The sequence below is a fragment of the Lacerta agilis genome, chromosome 10 (assembly GCF_009819535.1).
Source record: "Lacerta agilis isolate rLacAgi1 chromosome 10, rLacAgi1.pri, whole genome shotgun sequence".
In the NCBI taxonomy this organism is placed as follows: Eukaryota; Metazoa; Chordata; class Lepidosauria; order Squamata; family Lacertidae; genus Lacerta; species Lacerta agilis.
This window is the reverse complement of record NC_046321.1, coordinates 39,377,475-39,395,491: the sequence shown is the minus strand read 5'-3', so window position 1 is coordinate 39,395,491 and position 18,017 is coordinate 39,377,475. Positions and strand designations below refer to the sequence as shown.

General features: G+C 41.5%; 1 protein-coding gene across 3 annotated transcripts in view; it reads left to right on the top strand.

The window, feature by feature from the left end:
- The window catches only part of SYT1 (synaptotagmin 1), a 338,924-nt gene that overhangs the window by 274,819 nt on the left and 46,088 nt on the right, over positions 1-18,017 (top strand). For all 3 annotated transcript variants that reach the window (XM_033161580.1, XM_033161578.1, XM_033161579.1), the window contains exon 8: positions 12,729-12,846. In XM_033161580.1, the coding sequence (XP_033017471.1) occupies positions 12,729-12,846 (118 nt within the window). The remainder of the gene's footprint in view (positions 1-12,728; positions 12,847-18,017) is intronic.

Here is an 18,017-nt window from a genome sequence, read left to right as displayed (position 1 = left end):
TTATTGTGAAGTGAATGATCCAGCAGGAAGTTTATTCTTCTGGGCCTTGTGCAGGAGAATTTCTCCCTGGATGATGCCAAAAAGCAATGGAGAGGAAAATATGCATTTCTGAAAAGGTTATAGACAAAGAGTTGGGAGGAGCAGCCTGAGAAAAAAGAAAGCTTAGTCATTTTCTTTGCATTCCTCCTGCCAGTTTTTAAATGCCAATTTAGACCATGTCAGATTACCATAGTAACCACTTAGCCTCTTTTCAGATCTTGTTGTATTTTCACTTTAGTTTAACTACTTGCTGAACTGACATTTAAAGCACTTTGTATCGTAGCTATGATAGACAGAACGTATTTATTAAACAAAAAGAAATGAACGTCTTGCTCAAAGCACAGTAATGAAAAGGGTAGCAATTGGATTCCCATTGTAAATTGCTTTAATAGCCTTAGACAGGCTGTATGGTGCTAAGGAAATGCTTAATAGTGAATACCCCTCAGTGAATTGAGAATGTGCACTTTATAATGAGAAGACAGTTTTTCAGTCATAATTTATCCAAGATGGTTGAGTAATAAAAAAGACACATTGTTTCATAAGAACGTAAGAAAGGCTTAGCCAGATCAAATCAAAGTATATCCAGGGTTCTATTTCCAACATGGGTAGGCAGATGGCTTCGGAAGCTCATAAGAAGAATCTGAAATCAATGGACATCTGATATATTTAGAGGTTTATATTTATAAGTTTCTTATATAACATTTATTAGTTACATCCACCATTAATTGGTCCATTATCTAAGCTAGTAGCTATTGCCACCCATTGAAGATGTGAGTTCCTCCTTCCAGCCAGCTTTATTTGGGTGATCCCAATTTCCAATATTATGAGGAAGGCTAGAAAATCTTTATGTACTTTCACCACATTTTTACAACCTCTTTTCAAATTTTCCCTAAGTCAAACCATTTTTTGTCAATGATGCCCAAATATTTTAACCTCCAACTTGTATACTACTTGAAACAATGTATGATTAATCTGGTAACGAGAAGAAAATATTTAGCAGCCTATTATGAAGACCCTGTGTGTGTGTGTGTGTGTGTGTGTGTGTGTGTGTGTGAGAGAGAGAGAGAGAGAGAGAGAGAATACACATGTGTACATGCACACATATGCTCATATATACACATCTTTGGAGAGAGAAGGTACACAAATCTGTATCGATTAAGTTCTGGGAAAAGAATGGATGTGTATGGGTGAAGATTCAAGGGGAGAGAGACTGTGTATGGGTGAAGATCATGGAAAAGAAAAGGTGTGTATATGTGTTTTTAGTACATAGTATGGAAATATGGAGGGCATGCATGTGTGTCTCTGGCTGACAATTTGAGAAAGGAAGGAGATATGTGAGAGTTGGCTGTGTCACACTATGCCCCTTGGTGTGTGTCAGGGAACTGTCCCCGATGCAGCGTAAGGTGGTGGAAGGACTCTCAGGATGCTACAGGGAGCCCCAGTCCCACCTTGCCAGCAGCACCTCCTCCGGTAGCAAAAGGAGCGGCGAGACGTCCAGCGAGGAGAGGGAGAGTTCACAGGGGAAAGGGAGTAGAGGCTCTGGGGATGCAAGAGAGACCCAACACTCCCCCAGTCCTGAGGACGATACAGGGGGGACGCAATTTCCGTCGCCTCAAAGACGTCGTGGGGTGAAACGAAAGGATGGAAGGCGGGGTTTCCGTATACCGAAGCTCTTTTGTTGGGGTCAGAACCAGAAGGGGCCATTCCCGGATTCTGACACCGCTTGATACAGACATGAACTTTTTAGCTCTGCACTGTATATAGTTTGCACAATAAAATCATTAAAGGAAACAGCAGAGTCCTGGCTCCTTACTCATGAGCAACTAACCGAGAACCTTATAGCGTGAATGAAATTTAGTAGAACATGGTGGTATCTCAAGCAAAAGGCCACAATTCAATAGCACGACAGGAAATGCAATCTGAAAGGAATGTTAGAAAGACAGAAGTGCCAGCATTATAACAGGAAAAATTAATGGAACAACTCCCACATCTGAATGCTCCCTTCCTGTTGCAAACTGCTTTGGGTGTCTGGGGCTTTGAACAGCCGATCATAGCACCTGCAAAGCCCAATGCACAGGGCTTTGCGCAGGACTCTGCAGACACTGCTGATCAGCTGGTGCACTTTGAAACCCCCTTTCAGCCCAGCCACACCTTCACCTACCTCTGCAGGTTTTGCGTGACTGAAAGAGTCTCGCAGGCCAAATGGGAAGGCTGGGGGTTCACCAACCCACCGTAAAAAAAGATTTGTGGTCTAGAAGTGCTTTCAAAGAAGACTAATAAGTTGGATGGGAGTTGAAGGATAAAAGGGTTGAGGAGATTGCAGGAGGAGAAAGATCTGGACAAGGAGGGAAATAGGGAAGACGGGAAGTAGAGAGATGAGACCAGAGAGCAGGGATTCCAGACTCCCAGCATCACTGCAGCTTATTATATTGCTGTGTCACTTCAGTGTACGTCTTGTATATGTTACATTATTATTCTAATTTCCTACTGTGCCAACTATTTCCTGACTTGGAGCTTTTCCTTTTGTCTCATCTGAAGATGTTACAGGATGTCACAACAGCTGGTTGTGCAAATGACTGGCACATCTGATTTCCTTTCTTCCACTCAAACGCCTTAAAGCATAATAATTTATGTGGCTCCTCTGAAGGCGTATGCGTTACCGCCACACGTAGGCGGGTACACCTCATGCATCTTCCCATGGTAGGAAGATAAGGAAGTCCTTGGGGTGTTGCTGTGACAGTGGGAGAACAAAATGATGGATGCCCATAGGACTGTTTCTGCTTCTGTTCCAAAGCTGTTCCAAAGTTCTGATTACTAAATGAATTAGTTTCCCGTTTGTGGTAGCTATTCCTGCTAACCATTTGAGGCAGGGTATATTATTTATCTATTTAAAATTATTTATATCCTCTTCCTCTTCCCCAAAAGGTATCGGAGCAGTGCAGAAGAACATTATGAAATATTAATGGAAGAAATAAAACCATAAAATTCTCAAATAGCTAGGAGGGCATAAAAAGCATGCTTTCTCGGAAAGTTTCAAATTGCCCTCCTAGGGAGAAGCAGGGAAGGAATTTATTTATTTATTTAGTTATTTATTTAGCAAGATTTGTAGGCCACTTTTTAAAAAAATAAAAATAAAAAATCCTCTAAGCAGTTTAGAGAAAAGCCTACAAAATATTCATTTTAAAATAGCTTTTAAAAATAAAAACAGATTTTTAGAACAGTAGACTTAATAAAATACAGGCAAAATCGGCATTTTTAAAAACAAGTATACAGAATGGAATTCCAGGTCTTGGTAGCATTGCCTAAACAAAAATTGTTTTAACAGGCATTGAAAACAGTGCAAGAGTCAGCAGGGAAGCCCTGCTGCAGGAATAGGGAACCCATGGCCCTTCAGATGTTGCTGGATTACAACTCCCATCATCCCTGACAATTGGCCTTGCCTGCTGGAGCTGATGGGGTTTGGAGTCCCAACCTATCCCTACCCCGTTGTATGTGTAGCTTATATCCTGCACCAGCCTTCCTCAGCCTTGTGTTGTCCAGATGTTGTTGGACAGCAGCTCCCATCATCCCAGCCAATATGGCCAAGGCAGAGGGCCTTCTCGGTAGAAGAAGAACTCCCTCCCTTCAGATGTCAAAGAGATAGACAACTACCAGACATTTAGAGGACATCTGAAGGCAGCCCTGTTTAGGGAAGCTTTTAATGTGTGATATTTTAATGTATTTGATTTTTGTTGGAAGTCACCCAGAGTGGCTGGGGAAATCCAGCCAGATGGGCGGGGTACAAATAATAATAATAATTATTATTATTATTATTATTATTATTATTATTAGTCAGGAATGATGTGGGTTGTAGTCACTAGGACAGCAGCTGGGGGAGGTTGTCACACAGTGCACTTAATCACTGATGTGTTGTGTCAGGATGCCTAATTCCAGCATTACTGAATTCTAGCAGCTTGCTACTGTTTTTCAGTTTTTGTATATATGCATTCCTCACTTTCCTATCAACACAGGAAACTGGACCATACTCATTCATGCATGTGTGTTTGAGCACCAACCAACCAGAAATGTGTTTGTTGATAGCACACATATAAAGTTCCTCCTGTATCTTTACAGAGAATGTTAGCAAGTAAATTAGTTCACGTAACATTCTCAGGTTGTTTGCTATTCTCTTACTTTTGTACAGTAGGCTACATTCTAACCAGGCAAAAGCCCATGCAGGGAAGTCAGCAAAACACATTACGAAGGCACTTGAGAAGGGTATGTGGCAAGGCCAGTGAAGACTGTAGCCTGGGGAGAGGGGAGCAGTGGCCCAGGGAGTGTTCTAAGGGCTGGACAGAAAGGCCTTGAGGGGTCTGCATTTGGCCTCCAGGCCTCAGGTACCCCATCTCTGCAACAGACCAACTCTGCCAAATCAAATCCTGCAGACAAATCATCTACTGTGTGAAAGAATGAATGTAATTTAGCCAAGGGGTTCAGAATAAGGATCCCTTTTCTTACTTTGCTCTGTAACATGGCATTATATAGATTGGTAGCCATATTGGAAGGAAACCTTTACTCTACTGGTTCAGATTACCTTGCTCCTGTGATTTTAGCCTGTGCATTATCAGATCTGCAGTGTGTAGTTTTCAATCTGTGGCAACAATCACTTTTAGATTCCGAGACAATCTCTTGATAATGTGAAATGCATTAACTGAACTTTAAATGCGTACGTGGCTCTACTATTGGAAGGTTTTTAAAGATCAAGCAAGGGCAAGCTATTATGGCTTGCCTTGGCCCGATACAATAGGATGAAGATTATCTTTAGACCAGCTACAATAGCTACATAATTGTGCCATAATTATGGGAAGGCTCTGGTGTTTGACTTTTCATAATGCCTAGTAATCCAAAAAGAATATCCTGTGAATGTATTACATTTGCTCTCGGTGTTGCACTTAAAAAACTGTTCTCGCAGAGAGAAGAGCCTTGCAACGTGTTATAGTTAATAAGTTTTCCCTGCTGTCAAAAGTAATAATATTAATGTGCCATTCTGAGTTAAATTAATTGTGCTTTGCACAGTGGCTTGCATAAACGTGAATGACATGTAGAAATGTGATCAGGCAGGGTCTTGGAAGAAGCCAAGTGATCGAATGGAATAAGATGCAATTATTAAAGCATATAAAAATGGATATAAAAATGCATCTATTTGGTAGAGGATGTGCGGGGGAGATTAAAAATATATATATATCCCGTCATTCTTTTGCAATGTGAGCTCAAGTTCCTTATTCGCTTATATTCTTTTACCTATTTAGAAATAAAATTTCCATTACTTACAAGATAAATATATTTAGCTCCTAATTTAATCCATAGGCAATCTAATTTCCAAATCTTGGCCTCCTGTTTGGAAGTGAAAGTGCACCTTCATTCACAAAAGGTACTTGAGATGGAGACTTAAGTACCTTTCACCTTAGTTTCTGCATGAGGCAGCTGATTGTAATCACTTTGAAACTGTTGGCCGTGAAGTGGCATGTTCAGTCTGTAATGATGGCATTTACACCCCCATTAATCTTTTTTTGTTTTTCTCTTTGGCGGAATCGCTTTCTAGAAATGGTTAAAATATTGTTATAAATACTAGAAAGACAAGGCTAGTAAATGATGACTCACACAGACTATTATGGTCAGAATGATCAATCTGCTCTCTGTGGGAGGTTAATTGGCACAATTCATGTGAATACAGTCAGCTGCCTCAGTTGCCTGGCCCCCTCCCGGTCTGACTGATGTTTGAGCAACTTTGGGTGCTCCTTAGTTGTCTTGATGACACTGACATAAATGTGATGAGGAATGACCAGCTTATCACGGAAAGGAATAGATATTTCCTTGAAAAAGTGTTAGTCACAGTTATAAAATTGGCCATGATCCGATGACCGCATTCCTGTTAAGATTCAGTAGAGTGACACATGCATAAACGATCACTGGATTATATAGTTATTTTTAAAATTCTCCCTCTCCTGCATATGTATAGGATACATACAGGTACATGATATGGTATTTTGATTTAGAAACATGAATAGTGATAATGATCTTGAATTAGCTACTCTACAATTACTGGAGTAATCCACTAGTCTTTGTGCCAGGACCGTAATTAATGAGCCAAGTAGTCATAATTCTTTTACGGATGCATTAATGGATCTTTATCATCATTATGCCCTTATGTTACATTCCAGAAGTAAATAAACTTATTCAATCTGTCATAGAAAGAATAATTTTCTTGTCTTCTGAGTCCTACTATATTTGTAACAATGGCATTTTAGAAATTTGCCAGCTATGTACTTCTCCATCATCTATGGATGGCACATTTAAAGGTTTAAATAGAGTCAGGATTCTATTTTTGTTTCCATAATTTAATTAGCAGCCATTTCCACATCTATTTTTCTGACATATCTCCCCCAATAACCTAGATGTATTACTGACGTGATCCGTAGGGCATAGGTATCCTAAATTATCTTTGTTGGTTGTCTCCAGAACTTAGGCATTATCTTATCATCTCTCCATCAGTGCTTGAAACCTGCTCCTGACTACCCACATTTCCAAAAATGATCAGATTTAATAGCAGGTCTTTATTGGACCAAAATTCCATCTGTTCATCCATTTATAACTACTTTCTTTCAAGTTGGTAGATATAGAACGTTCAGGTCCATTTTTGTAAAATGTTGGCTGTTGTTTTATGGTCTATAGCCATAGAAAAGGGGGGGAAAGGTTCCATTCTCTAACAGAGTGCAACTCCAGAAAAACTGAGTTAAGACAAAACACTCAATTGTAGGTTATACAAGCATTTTTTTAAAATAATCCATACATACTATAAATATTAACAATGCAACTCCTATTTTCTGCTTACGTCCAAATTCCAGTTAATAGTGAGTATTCCTTAAGTGAATCAACCAGATATGTTTCAACATATAGTCATTAGTGACCGAACACTGTGTGTGTGTGTGTGTGTGTGAGAGAGAGAGAGAGAGAGAGAGAGAGAGAGAGATCTTGTGACTTTACCATTGGTATAAAAGCTTTGTAACTGAAGTAGGTATAAAATTTGTTCAAATGCAAGATATTAAAAAAAATAAAATGCAAGATATTTAATTCCTGCACACAGTGCTTTTTTCCTTAAAAAAATGTTTAAAGGTACTCTCAAGAAAATCGCCATTTTATACTGATTGGGAAAAATTGGGAAAAATAAATACAGTAATTGGACAAAAGTACAAAGATTCACAAAATGTTTAGGGGTATGTGTACCCCTGCGTCCGTCTGTCCATCCATCCGTCTGTTCCCCCGCCCCGCCCTGCCCTACCCCGCCCCCCAAAAAAGCACTGCCTGCATAAGAAATGAAAAGACAAATCCATGGAATTATAAAAATGTATATGAAGAGCAAAACAAATTATACAAAGTCAAACTTGTTCAATCTTACCCTCTTAGTTTCTAGTTCCAGTACAGCTATCCAAGCAAGGATAATTATTTTCAAAAACCATTAAGAAGCCATAGAGTAGCAAAACTGCATGTGCCTGCCTCCTATATTCTGCCTACTATGCAACAAACTTTAGCAGCAACCATAGCAGCTGCTTTTTTCCATTATTACCAATTAGTTTGATTTTCTGCTTGTTAGACCAGACAGATGCTGTGTATAATACAGGCTATAACAACTCCTTTGGGGCATTTTCAGTCCTGTTAGTAGTACGATTCTAGGTAAGGACAGTGCAATTCTATACATGCCTACTCAGAAGTAAGCGTCATTGTTTTCAGTGGCACTTACTCCCAGACAGAGATGCATGCATCTGTGAATCTCAGTCTCTTTATTTAGGTTTGTTTTGCCCCCTTTCCACATCCATTTGCAATTATTATTACTTTCAAAATTCCACATAGTCATAACCATTTTCATGCACGTCTCCATTTTGTCTGTAATTTTGCTTTATATACAATTTTTGCAAGCAGTTGTACGTTATTTTCACATATACATGCATTTTGCGTTCAATTCTCTCTAATACGCACATTTTTGTGCATTTGCTTTGGCTAGAGAATTGCATAGGGGGGATTTTTAGTGTGAATTTCAAAAGTAAGTTGCATTTCAGTTTCTGTATTGGTTCAGATAATCCATATTAGGTGTTTTCACATTAAAATGTGGACTGAATGGCACATTCATAGGAAACTTACTATTTGGGGACATGCTCTTCTCATTCAACCATAACAGAAGTATTTTTTTTTAACAACAACAGTATTTAACAGAGCAATCTAAAGCTTGTGAGTAAGGGACAATCACCAGCAGAGTGAAAGGTGTGCATGTATGAGTGGGTGTTTCTCCATTTTTTTCTCTTTTTTTGGTGAGGGGCATTTCTGCTCCCCCCCCCCAAGATACAGGGGCATGCCATGAAGAAAATGGGCAGGCCTTGGTTCTTTGGGATCCAAAACCTTCCTCAGTCCATATTTTGTGCTTGCCAATGTGGACAGAACTCCTCCACTTCCCATAGACCTCTCTCTCTCTCCACCAATCAAGAGGGACATCACAAAAAAAAACTTATACCCTCCCAGGGACCAAAGGATTGCACTCTTCTTCATCATCATAGTCACCTTTTGTTTTGTTTTATCAAAGCATATAGAACAGGGGCGGCCAACTTCCAAGAGACTGCGATCTACTCACAGAATTAAAAACTGGCAGTGATCTACCCCCGTTTTATTGGGGTTCAGGTCCAAGCTTTTTTACATTATCAAAGAGAAACAGCAACTCAATGAAGGATCGCTGTGGGAAGAACAGCCTCAGTTTGTAAACTCCGTCTTCCATTCTCCAACAATGGAGGGCAGGGAGGGGCGAGGGGGCAGGGCTGGAAGGGGGCCAGCGATCGGCCGTGATCGACCAAAACCTCACAGGTATCGACCAGTAGATCGCAATCAACCTGTTAGACATCCCTGATATACAGTAGAATATTCAAGTGTACATTTTCTAGAGATAGTCAAATACTCTGTGATACCAACCTCTTTTCATTAAGCTTTGCTCAATACATCACTAGGATGTACATCACTAGGAAGTGAGGGGTTTTTTTATTTTTTAGTTCAAGTTAAGCCACTTGGAGCCTTTTTGACTTTTCTTTTTTAAGCAGGCCGGTTTCTGGCTCAGTGATGCTTTAAATTATCCTTTATTGTAAAGCAGGAAGTGGTGCTTATGCTGTCGATTAAAGCTTTGAACTCATTTTGGTTCTGTTCAGTGGCGGCAGCGTTGTGCGTAAGGAAATTATCAAGCTGCTTGAGCAGAAGGAGCCTTCTGATTGGCAACTGAACACTCAGAGGGAAGAGGTTAACCTCTACGAACCTCACAGTTGGACGGCTCTAACGCTAGCCAAAAGTTTCCATCCAGTGATCAGAGCAATGGCTGAAATTAATTATTTATACATTAAAAAGTTGAAAGCTAAACGTAATGACAATAAAGCACCTCTGTGAGATAATCACATCAGCAGAGGCACTCCACTGTACCTCTTAGCCTGGCAGGGATTTGCAATTATCTTACAAAACTACGCCTCTGGCTAGGGTTCTCTTTTCTTTTCTTTTTAAGTACAGCATGTCACACTCTAGCACTCAGAACTGGAAGATATAACACATTCCAAAGGAACATCTTTGAAATTCTGGATGTATTTGTGGAAGACGTAGGATAGGTTTCTACTAATATCTGCTTATCTATCAATGGATGGATGGATCAATAGATGATATATATCGTGTACTTCAATATGTGTGGGCTTTTCAAAGAGCATGGGAGCTTTGCCTTTGACTTGAAAAGGGTTGCAAGCTGTGGCCTGCAGATAGCTTACTGGTGCTTTGTAGTGTGAACTCAGACCTTCTTTGAAGCTAGCTGATAAAATACAGTAGAATTGAGTGAAACGTACATTGAGTGCTCCAGATACTGGGTTGGAATTGTGCCCTAAAGGATGCTGTATGCAAGACAGTAAAGTGGTTGCCCAGATGATGGATATTAGAATGCCATAACTAAGGAAAGCAGAGAGAATTAATATGGGAGTGTGGGGTGCCGCAGGTACACTAAAGGATAGGTACACTAAAGGATATGCATTATCATTATGACTGCCAAAAGGTTGCCCATTTCAGCTGATAATCTTAACCTGGTTACCGTGAACCAAGGTTGACTTAATAACCAAATCCTGCTTCATAGCAAAGTCTGGCTAGTATTATTAATAGTTATTAAGATTAAGATCAGTGTTGAAGTAAAACTAAGATATCACCTTAGGGCCTTCTGACAGTTTCCTCACTGTGAGAAGTAAAGCTACAGGGAGCTAGGCAGAGGGCCTTCTTGGTAGTGGCACCCACCCTGTGAAACACCCTCCCATTAAATGTCAAGGAGATAAGTAATTATATAACCTTTAGAAGACACATGAAAGCAGCCCTGTATCAGGAATTTTTTGAAACTTGATATTTTATTATGTTTTTATACGTGTTGAAAGCTACCCAGAGTAGCTAGGGCAACCCAGTCAGATGGTTGGGGTACAAATAATAAAAATATTATTATTATTATTATTATTATTATTATTATTATTATTATCATCATCATCATCATCATCTGGGTTTGTGGCAAAAATAGCATGGCAGAAAGAAGGTGCTATTTGAGGGTGCATATGTGCTTCAGCAACCAGCTTGTAAACCCTTAACTATGGTTAAGAAATTGGGGGTATTTATGTTTACACAGGCTTCAGCTATCTTTGATTTTGATAGTCTTCCCTGCGAATGGAAGGCTCTCTTCAAAGTTTATTATCATATCCCTCAAAATAACTGTGGAATTAAACTGAACACCATAAGGAGAGCTGCCTGTCAAATAAGATCTGGGAAGCCTGAAATGCCTAATTAGAGTGTTTAGCGAAACCTGATTCTCCAGTTAGCATTGTGCATAGATCTTAGAAGACAGCCAGCCTAATATTCTTAATGATCATTACTGAACAGCATGTGTTCCTCTGCTTACATTCTCCTTGTATCTTCAAGCTTGGCTATATTCATCTTTGCATTTAATACAAAGCTTCTGTAATTTGTAATTGCAGCTCAGCCTTTCTATGTGCTACGGAGCTGCACTATTTTTAGGGAGTGCGGCACCACTGATTGTAGCTATAGGGTCTTCTGTGAAATGTTGTTGAGTTCTGAACAAAACTAAGCACTTCCAACCATTGATGACATCTTGTAGATACCATTGTGTCTCTTCCAGAAACACTTGTGCTGTCTGCTTAATATATGAAAGGCAAAATGCCTCTTGCAAATAGTCTGTTTTATCACAATGCATTATGAGAATGAGCACAGTCTGCTGTTTTCTGACAGCAAAACTAATAGTGTACAGATTGCTCTCACACCCCACAACTAATCCAGTATCCGTGCTGAAGGGCTTTCTAATAATTTTCAGCAGCAAACTGTGAGCTAACATTACAGGCACAATTTGGGATGCTGGAAAGGACAAATTTGAAATGCACCGTAACACTTCCTGCCATTTTGGAAGCTAACACCTGTCCTTTTCTGCAAGAAATTGCCATGGAATTTGTACGTGTGCATGCTGTAATGTTGACCAGGTTGGTTGCCATCAAACCTTTGGCTCCTAGCTGCCTTCACCAGCTGAGGAGGTAACTTTCTGTTCGCAGCAAAATCCAGTCTACAATTCAGCAATAGAAGCAACAACTGGCTTCAATTAGTGCTCCTAGAAAAGAAGCAAACTGGTCTTGTGGACCAGTCCCAAAGGGGAGACACCAAAATAGATTGTCTCTTTGGGGTCAGTCCAAGGGTGAAGGAACCACCCTTATTTGTTATTGTATCCCCCCCCCCTGTGATTCCTGTTGGATTTTTAAATATTTTTATGTTATTTATTAAATTTCTATACCACCCTTCATCAAGAGATCACAGGGCAGTTCACATAATATGATACAAGATCAAACACAAGTAAATAATTAAACCCAAACATGCTGAGAAGTATGTTTCAGGACCACCCTGTTCCTGTGTCTGTAATGTGTTTAGCTGTTTCTAATGCTGAGTTTTAAATTGTAGTAACCTGGTATCTGCTGGTGAAGGGTAGGGATGAATAAGACTGTTTGCAACTCTGAAGGAGCCTAACTGATTAAAATGATTGAAAAGTGGGTGAAGAAAAACTAGTTAGGAATGTCAAGCACTAATGTATGGCTTTCAGTATGGCTTTTTTTCTTTTTTTTAACATGATGCTATTGAACTAAATGAAAAACTATGCAAATAGTCTGAACAAATAATTAGCATGCCTGTGTGCTATCACAATTTATGGGATCCAGTCTTAGGTTAAAGAATTCAATATCCTTGATTAATAGGACTGAATGTCTTCAGCATTGTGTCCATTGAGTTAAAAGATACCTATGAAAGGCCTGGTGTCAAATTTTGGCACAGAACTTTGTTACCGGAGCCAATTCATATGTTATATTCTAGGGGGTTGAGGTTGCTTGCATATGTGAGTCATTCCATATTTTCCATAAGCAGGCAAAAGGTAATGTGTAAAATGGCTCCTTGCTATTTCTTAGCAAGTAAAGTTTTGGGCTTCCTTTATCTGGCTATTAAATAGCTTGACAAGAAGTAGTTGAAACTGAGTATTAAAAGCTGTGGTTTGAAACAATGTTCCTGGCGTAAACTTTTTAAAAGGGTATATAAATGACAGTTCTCCTTGCTCCTTCTTGCAGCAAGAGAAGCTAGGTGACATCTGCTTCTCTCTCCGCTATGTGCCTACTGCTGGCAAGCTGACTGTTGTCATCTTAGAAGCAAAGAATCTGAAGAAGATGGACGTGGGCGGCTTATCAGGTAAGCTGATGGCAGGAAGCATACCACAGCGGCTGTGCTAGCATTGCTGTCCAGTAACAGTTTCTCACCATTAAAAAATGAAGATGGTTGCTCACATGCAGGCATTACATTTACATTGAGATGACTTCCGGATGACGTTTGTTGAGCATTCATCCCGATTTGTTTCTGGGGAGGTCATATGATGCTGAATCAAGCCCAGTCTCTTTTGAAGCAGGTTTGTTGCACAACAGCATCGGATCCACTAAACTCGAAGACTTGATTTTCCAGTACGCGAATGAATCTTACCCACAACATGGTGACAGTCTGGAAGTGGCCTCAGTAAAACCTAGAGCTGCATCCATGCCGTGGTTTTGAGTATTGGTGGCTATGCAGGTCACCTGTGTGCCTTTATTACCTATTCCCTCACCTATCCCTATCACAACTTACTATTTATAATTACTTGTTGTCAGTAATTATAAACAATGCGAATAAATTCTTGAGAGTCATTGCTGCGATAAACCCAGAGTTGTAGAAATGAAAAAAAAGCACAGCTATCTTTTCTTTTGGTGAACGAGTGCATAGCTTTTTTTCCAGACAACATAATATTGTCCAAGCAGAAGCTGAATCTCTGGAGGATTCAGAATCTAAAGTGAGAATAATTTCCCCGTATTTCAGGCACTGTGTACTTAACAGGTACACTTGACATTTGCTTCATGTCCAGAAATAAAACACAGGAAGCTTAACTCACATAGAATTAACATGGTAAAGGGTGATTTGCATATCTCATGGTTGTGTGGCAGATATGTATATGCCCAGAAATCACTTGCACTTTCCATAGCTGGGCATATTATTCATCTATCTATCTCTTTTTATATATAGGGAGAACTAGCATTGAATAGTGCTAGTGTATTTGAGACATTCAGTGTTTCTGTGGCTTGTTGTGGAGCTTCAGGTTCTTTTTGTACTAATGTGGGAGTATATATACATACGAAGAAAGCAATTTTTAGATGCATTTTTGGTGAAGTTCTGGAAATGCAAGTAGCTCCAGGTCTGTTGGACTCCTTTCCTGGGGTCTCAAATTAAACTGCCCTGTGTGCTACCAATTAAACCCTTCCTTGCCTCCTCCTTTAATCGTCCTCTGTTAACCCAAAGTGACCTAGCAGGAAGTGACCAAGGTATAATTGGGAAGGGGAAAATTCCTTCCATTAGTTGCTGAAGCAGAAGCACAGGCCATACATGTGTAATTCTCCAGGTAGGTGCCTAAGGATGCTTTCAGATGTGACACAGGACCGGGGGATAGTGGAAGCATGTGAGTTTGTCTCTCTTTTTCATGCTTCAGAAGTGGGAACTTGCACATCCTCTATGCTGTTTAAAAGAAACATATGTCATTGTATGGCAGATGCACGAGTTGCCAGTTTGGATATTAGAACAAAAGGACTCACTTCATATCTACCACCTTCCCTAGTAGTAACCCTGAGTTGCTTTTCAAGCCATCCTTACCCCCAGCTGCACACCAGTATCTTTTCAGAGATCACAAACTTTGTCTGAAAAAGTCCACCTTGGAGGTCATCTGAGCAGATACACATGAGGCAACTGCAATCTCTGAAATATTCATGGATATTACTTGGTGGGTGGAAGTAAGAATGGCAGAATTTGTCATCAGCCCAATAATTCTTCTCCCACTGCTATTTTTTCCCCTTTCTCCCTTGAAACCAAAATTGCTTTTCACTTTTCCAGCAGAAAACATTGTACATCAGTGTGGAGGTGGGGGATTCAGTTTCCCACACAATTGGCAGCACTTACTGTCAGCAGAGGAGCCCATTATTGAGTGGGGGTAATGCAAAGTGCTGTTTATGCATGTAGAGGAGGTGGAATGTTTAAAAAGTTCCTCATTAAAAGGAAAAACAATGGAAAAATATGAGACTGTGAAAGTATGGTTGGAAATAGAGCTGCCTTATCAAATAACCATAATTCACTTGAATATCTATGAACAGCTGTGGTGGATGACACTTGCTCTGAAAAGTGTGGTCAAAATTAAAGGGTTCAGGAACTCAGACTAGACCAACTTTCATAAAATAATACACAGACTTTACTAAAACAAAACTCTACAAGAGTGAGAAACTCCAAATAATTACACAGATTAAAATATCTCAGAAGGTAAGAAAACAACAAACACTAACTTATCCAGCTAATGAACATAAACACTTACACTTAAATTTCAGTAGGCTGAGCAACAGAACAAGATGCTGTCAAAAGCCCAAATAGACGCTGATATCGGCTTGGCTGCCGAGAGCTCCCACCAATCCAGGCTTTATGGGAACTTAGACCATGGGCGTTCACCTCTGCCACCCAATTACCTTGAGACACCAGCCTTGAAGCCTTAATGGGAGACAGCTGTATGCAAGCTCATTATTTCTGAGGTTTTAACCCATTCTCATAAACCAGTTTTAAAGGGGCGATATCACCACAACAGCCCATCCCACCACCCCATCATTCCCCCAACTCCTATCAAATTAATCAAGCAGAAATGTTCAACCAGAGGTGTAGGGAGGGGGGCTGTGGTGGGTGCGGCCCACCCTGGGTGTCATGACTGAGAGGGATGATAAAATGGCAGGCAAGTGGGCAGGACACCTCGTGCCCAGTGGCAGCAGCTCTTCTGACCTGGTGGCAGAGAGCAGCCTTTCTCAGCCATGGTGAGGTGCACTCAGCTGCAGTAGCTCCGTTGCCGGGTCATGTCTGACCCGGCTGCGGAGAGCAGGAGGAGAGTGAGCAGCAGTTTCCCCACCCCTATCCTACCCTGAACTGTGGCGCATGGGAGGGCACCCTCTGTGCCCCGCCCCCCTCGGGAGCACGCCCCACCCAGGGTAGCATGGGCATATGCTCCACCGCTGTGTTCAACTCCTATTTCCAAGTACTGGGTAGTGTCAGCACAGCAGATGAGTACACAATACCTAAGCGTTCTGACTACATCTCCATAGAAGACCCTGATTGCGAAGAGATATCTTTATTCATCGTTGCATCTTTATATGCTGAATGTAAAGTAGGGTTGGACCTGAAATATCCTCTGTTCTGAAAACAAAGGCAGATGTAATGAGCTTCACTTGAGCACATGCTGTAGCTAATCTCAAGTTTTCATTCCTTCTTAGAACAGAGTCTGATTAATATAACATTTTGAGTTGTTGACGTTTTAGCCGGGATTTCTTGAAGATGTTGACCGGTCAGTATTGGGAGTCTTTCTTTCCCCCTTACCCCATTCCTCCGCAAAACTAATGGAATCAGCTTTTGCAAAATATTTTAAAATGGGCCATAAACAACTGACAACAATTGATTAAAAAACTCTGAGTGAGAATCCTATGATAGCAGCTTTTTATGCTGCACATTTTACAAATATGATTATGTTCATGACTTGTTTATTGTACAAAACCAAAGTTCATGGTGGGTTGGTTTGCCACACAAACATCCTGTAGTTCACAAAAATAGACAATATTGCTAGGAAATTTGAACAGCCTGTGCTTGCTGGGTTTGATGGAAGCTGCAGTTCTAAACATCTGGAGGGTGGCAGCTTGGGGAGGGCTGCATTACAGCACAATCAGTCTACTCTAGATAGTCCTTGTTCATCTAAGTTGTTGCTACAACTAAGAAGCCACAGGGAATAATACCATCTCTGTATTTTTGATGACTTGCCAAAAGGCCGTTTAAAATACTACAAGCCCAGTTCTGCTGGACTTACTGATTTCTTCTTTTTACTTGAAGGTTATATTTTCTGTAAACTTCCAAGTCTAGATATTCTTGCAGTTTAGGTGTCATTGTTGGAAAAACTGCAGCTCATCTTGTTCTTTCTTCTTAATAATGAACTAAACTCAAATTATAGGCATTTAATATTATATAGCACTCACCTGGTGTTGACAACAGACCAGTCATTATGTTCATTAGAGTCTTTGCAACAGATCCAGATTGACCCATTTTAGCACGAAATGCTCAGATCTTACATCTTACGTTTAATTATTACATCAGGCAGAAACCCAAATAGACCTGTCTTGAAAGGAAAAACCAATCAACCTTAGCTTCTTGAGTGATGAAAACAGCTATTTACTAGTGCCGGTGAAATTACCTCTACAAGCAAACGTGTCCCTTTGGAAATAAATAATTTTAATTATTACCTGTTTAATCTTTAATTAACCTAAACATCTGGACCCAGTTAGCTAATGTAATCCAACAGTCAATGTGCATTATGTCTGATATGAAAGATGAAGTGAGTTTGCTAGAGCAGCCAGCTTCAGATCGAGTACGAACTAGCAAACATTTGTTCTAAATAGTCATGTGTAACTAAATATGTGCTAAGATTCCATAGGCCCATAGGAATGTCATAGGATCTCAAATCATGGCCTCTAGGAAACAGGCATCATTTATGTCCTCCATGTGCCACATGATGATAGCTGGTCAGAGATAGGAACAGCCATTTCTTCAACTCAGATAAAAGCTATACACAGAGCCGTCTTAAGGGGATCTGCCGCCCTGGCGCGGCTATCCCTCCGGCGCCCCAGCCATGCCGCCTCTCAGCCGCCCCCCTCCCGCGCTTGCCGCCCCTTGGGAGGGGGGTGGGCGAGCGGGAGATGAGGGGCGTGGCGCTGGAGCGGCGCGGGGCTCTGCGCGCCCTTCCAGCGCTTCCGGGACGGGAGGCGAGGGCGGCCGGCTCGCGCTCCCGCGCGCATCTGGATGGCGCGGCGCAGCCGGGCGGCGCAGTTGGGCAGCTTATGCTCCATCGGGTGGGCGGCCGGCTGCGCGCGGAGCGCGAGCTGACCGGCTGCGCCGCGCCACCCGGCTGCGCGCGGGAGCACGAGCCGGCCGCCCTCGCCTCCCGTCCCAGAAGCGCTGGAAGGGCGCGCAGAGCTGTGCTCCTGTGCTCTGCTGGGCAGCCAGAGGGCGTGGCGTGGCCGGCAGGCGCTGCCAGCGGGGCTGGAGGACGGAGGCGCCCTCCAGGCCATTGCGCCCTGGCGCGCCGCGCCACCAGCCCCAATGGATGAGACGGCTCTGGCTATACAGTGGTACTTCTGGTTACGAACGCTTCTGGTTATGAACGCTTCAGGTTACAAACTCCACTAACCCGGAAGTAGCTGCTCCTGGTTGCGAACGGAAGTAGCTGCCCCAGGATGCGAACGAAAATTGCGTGTCAGTGGGAGGCCCCATTAGTG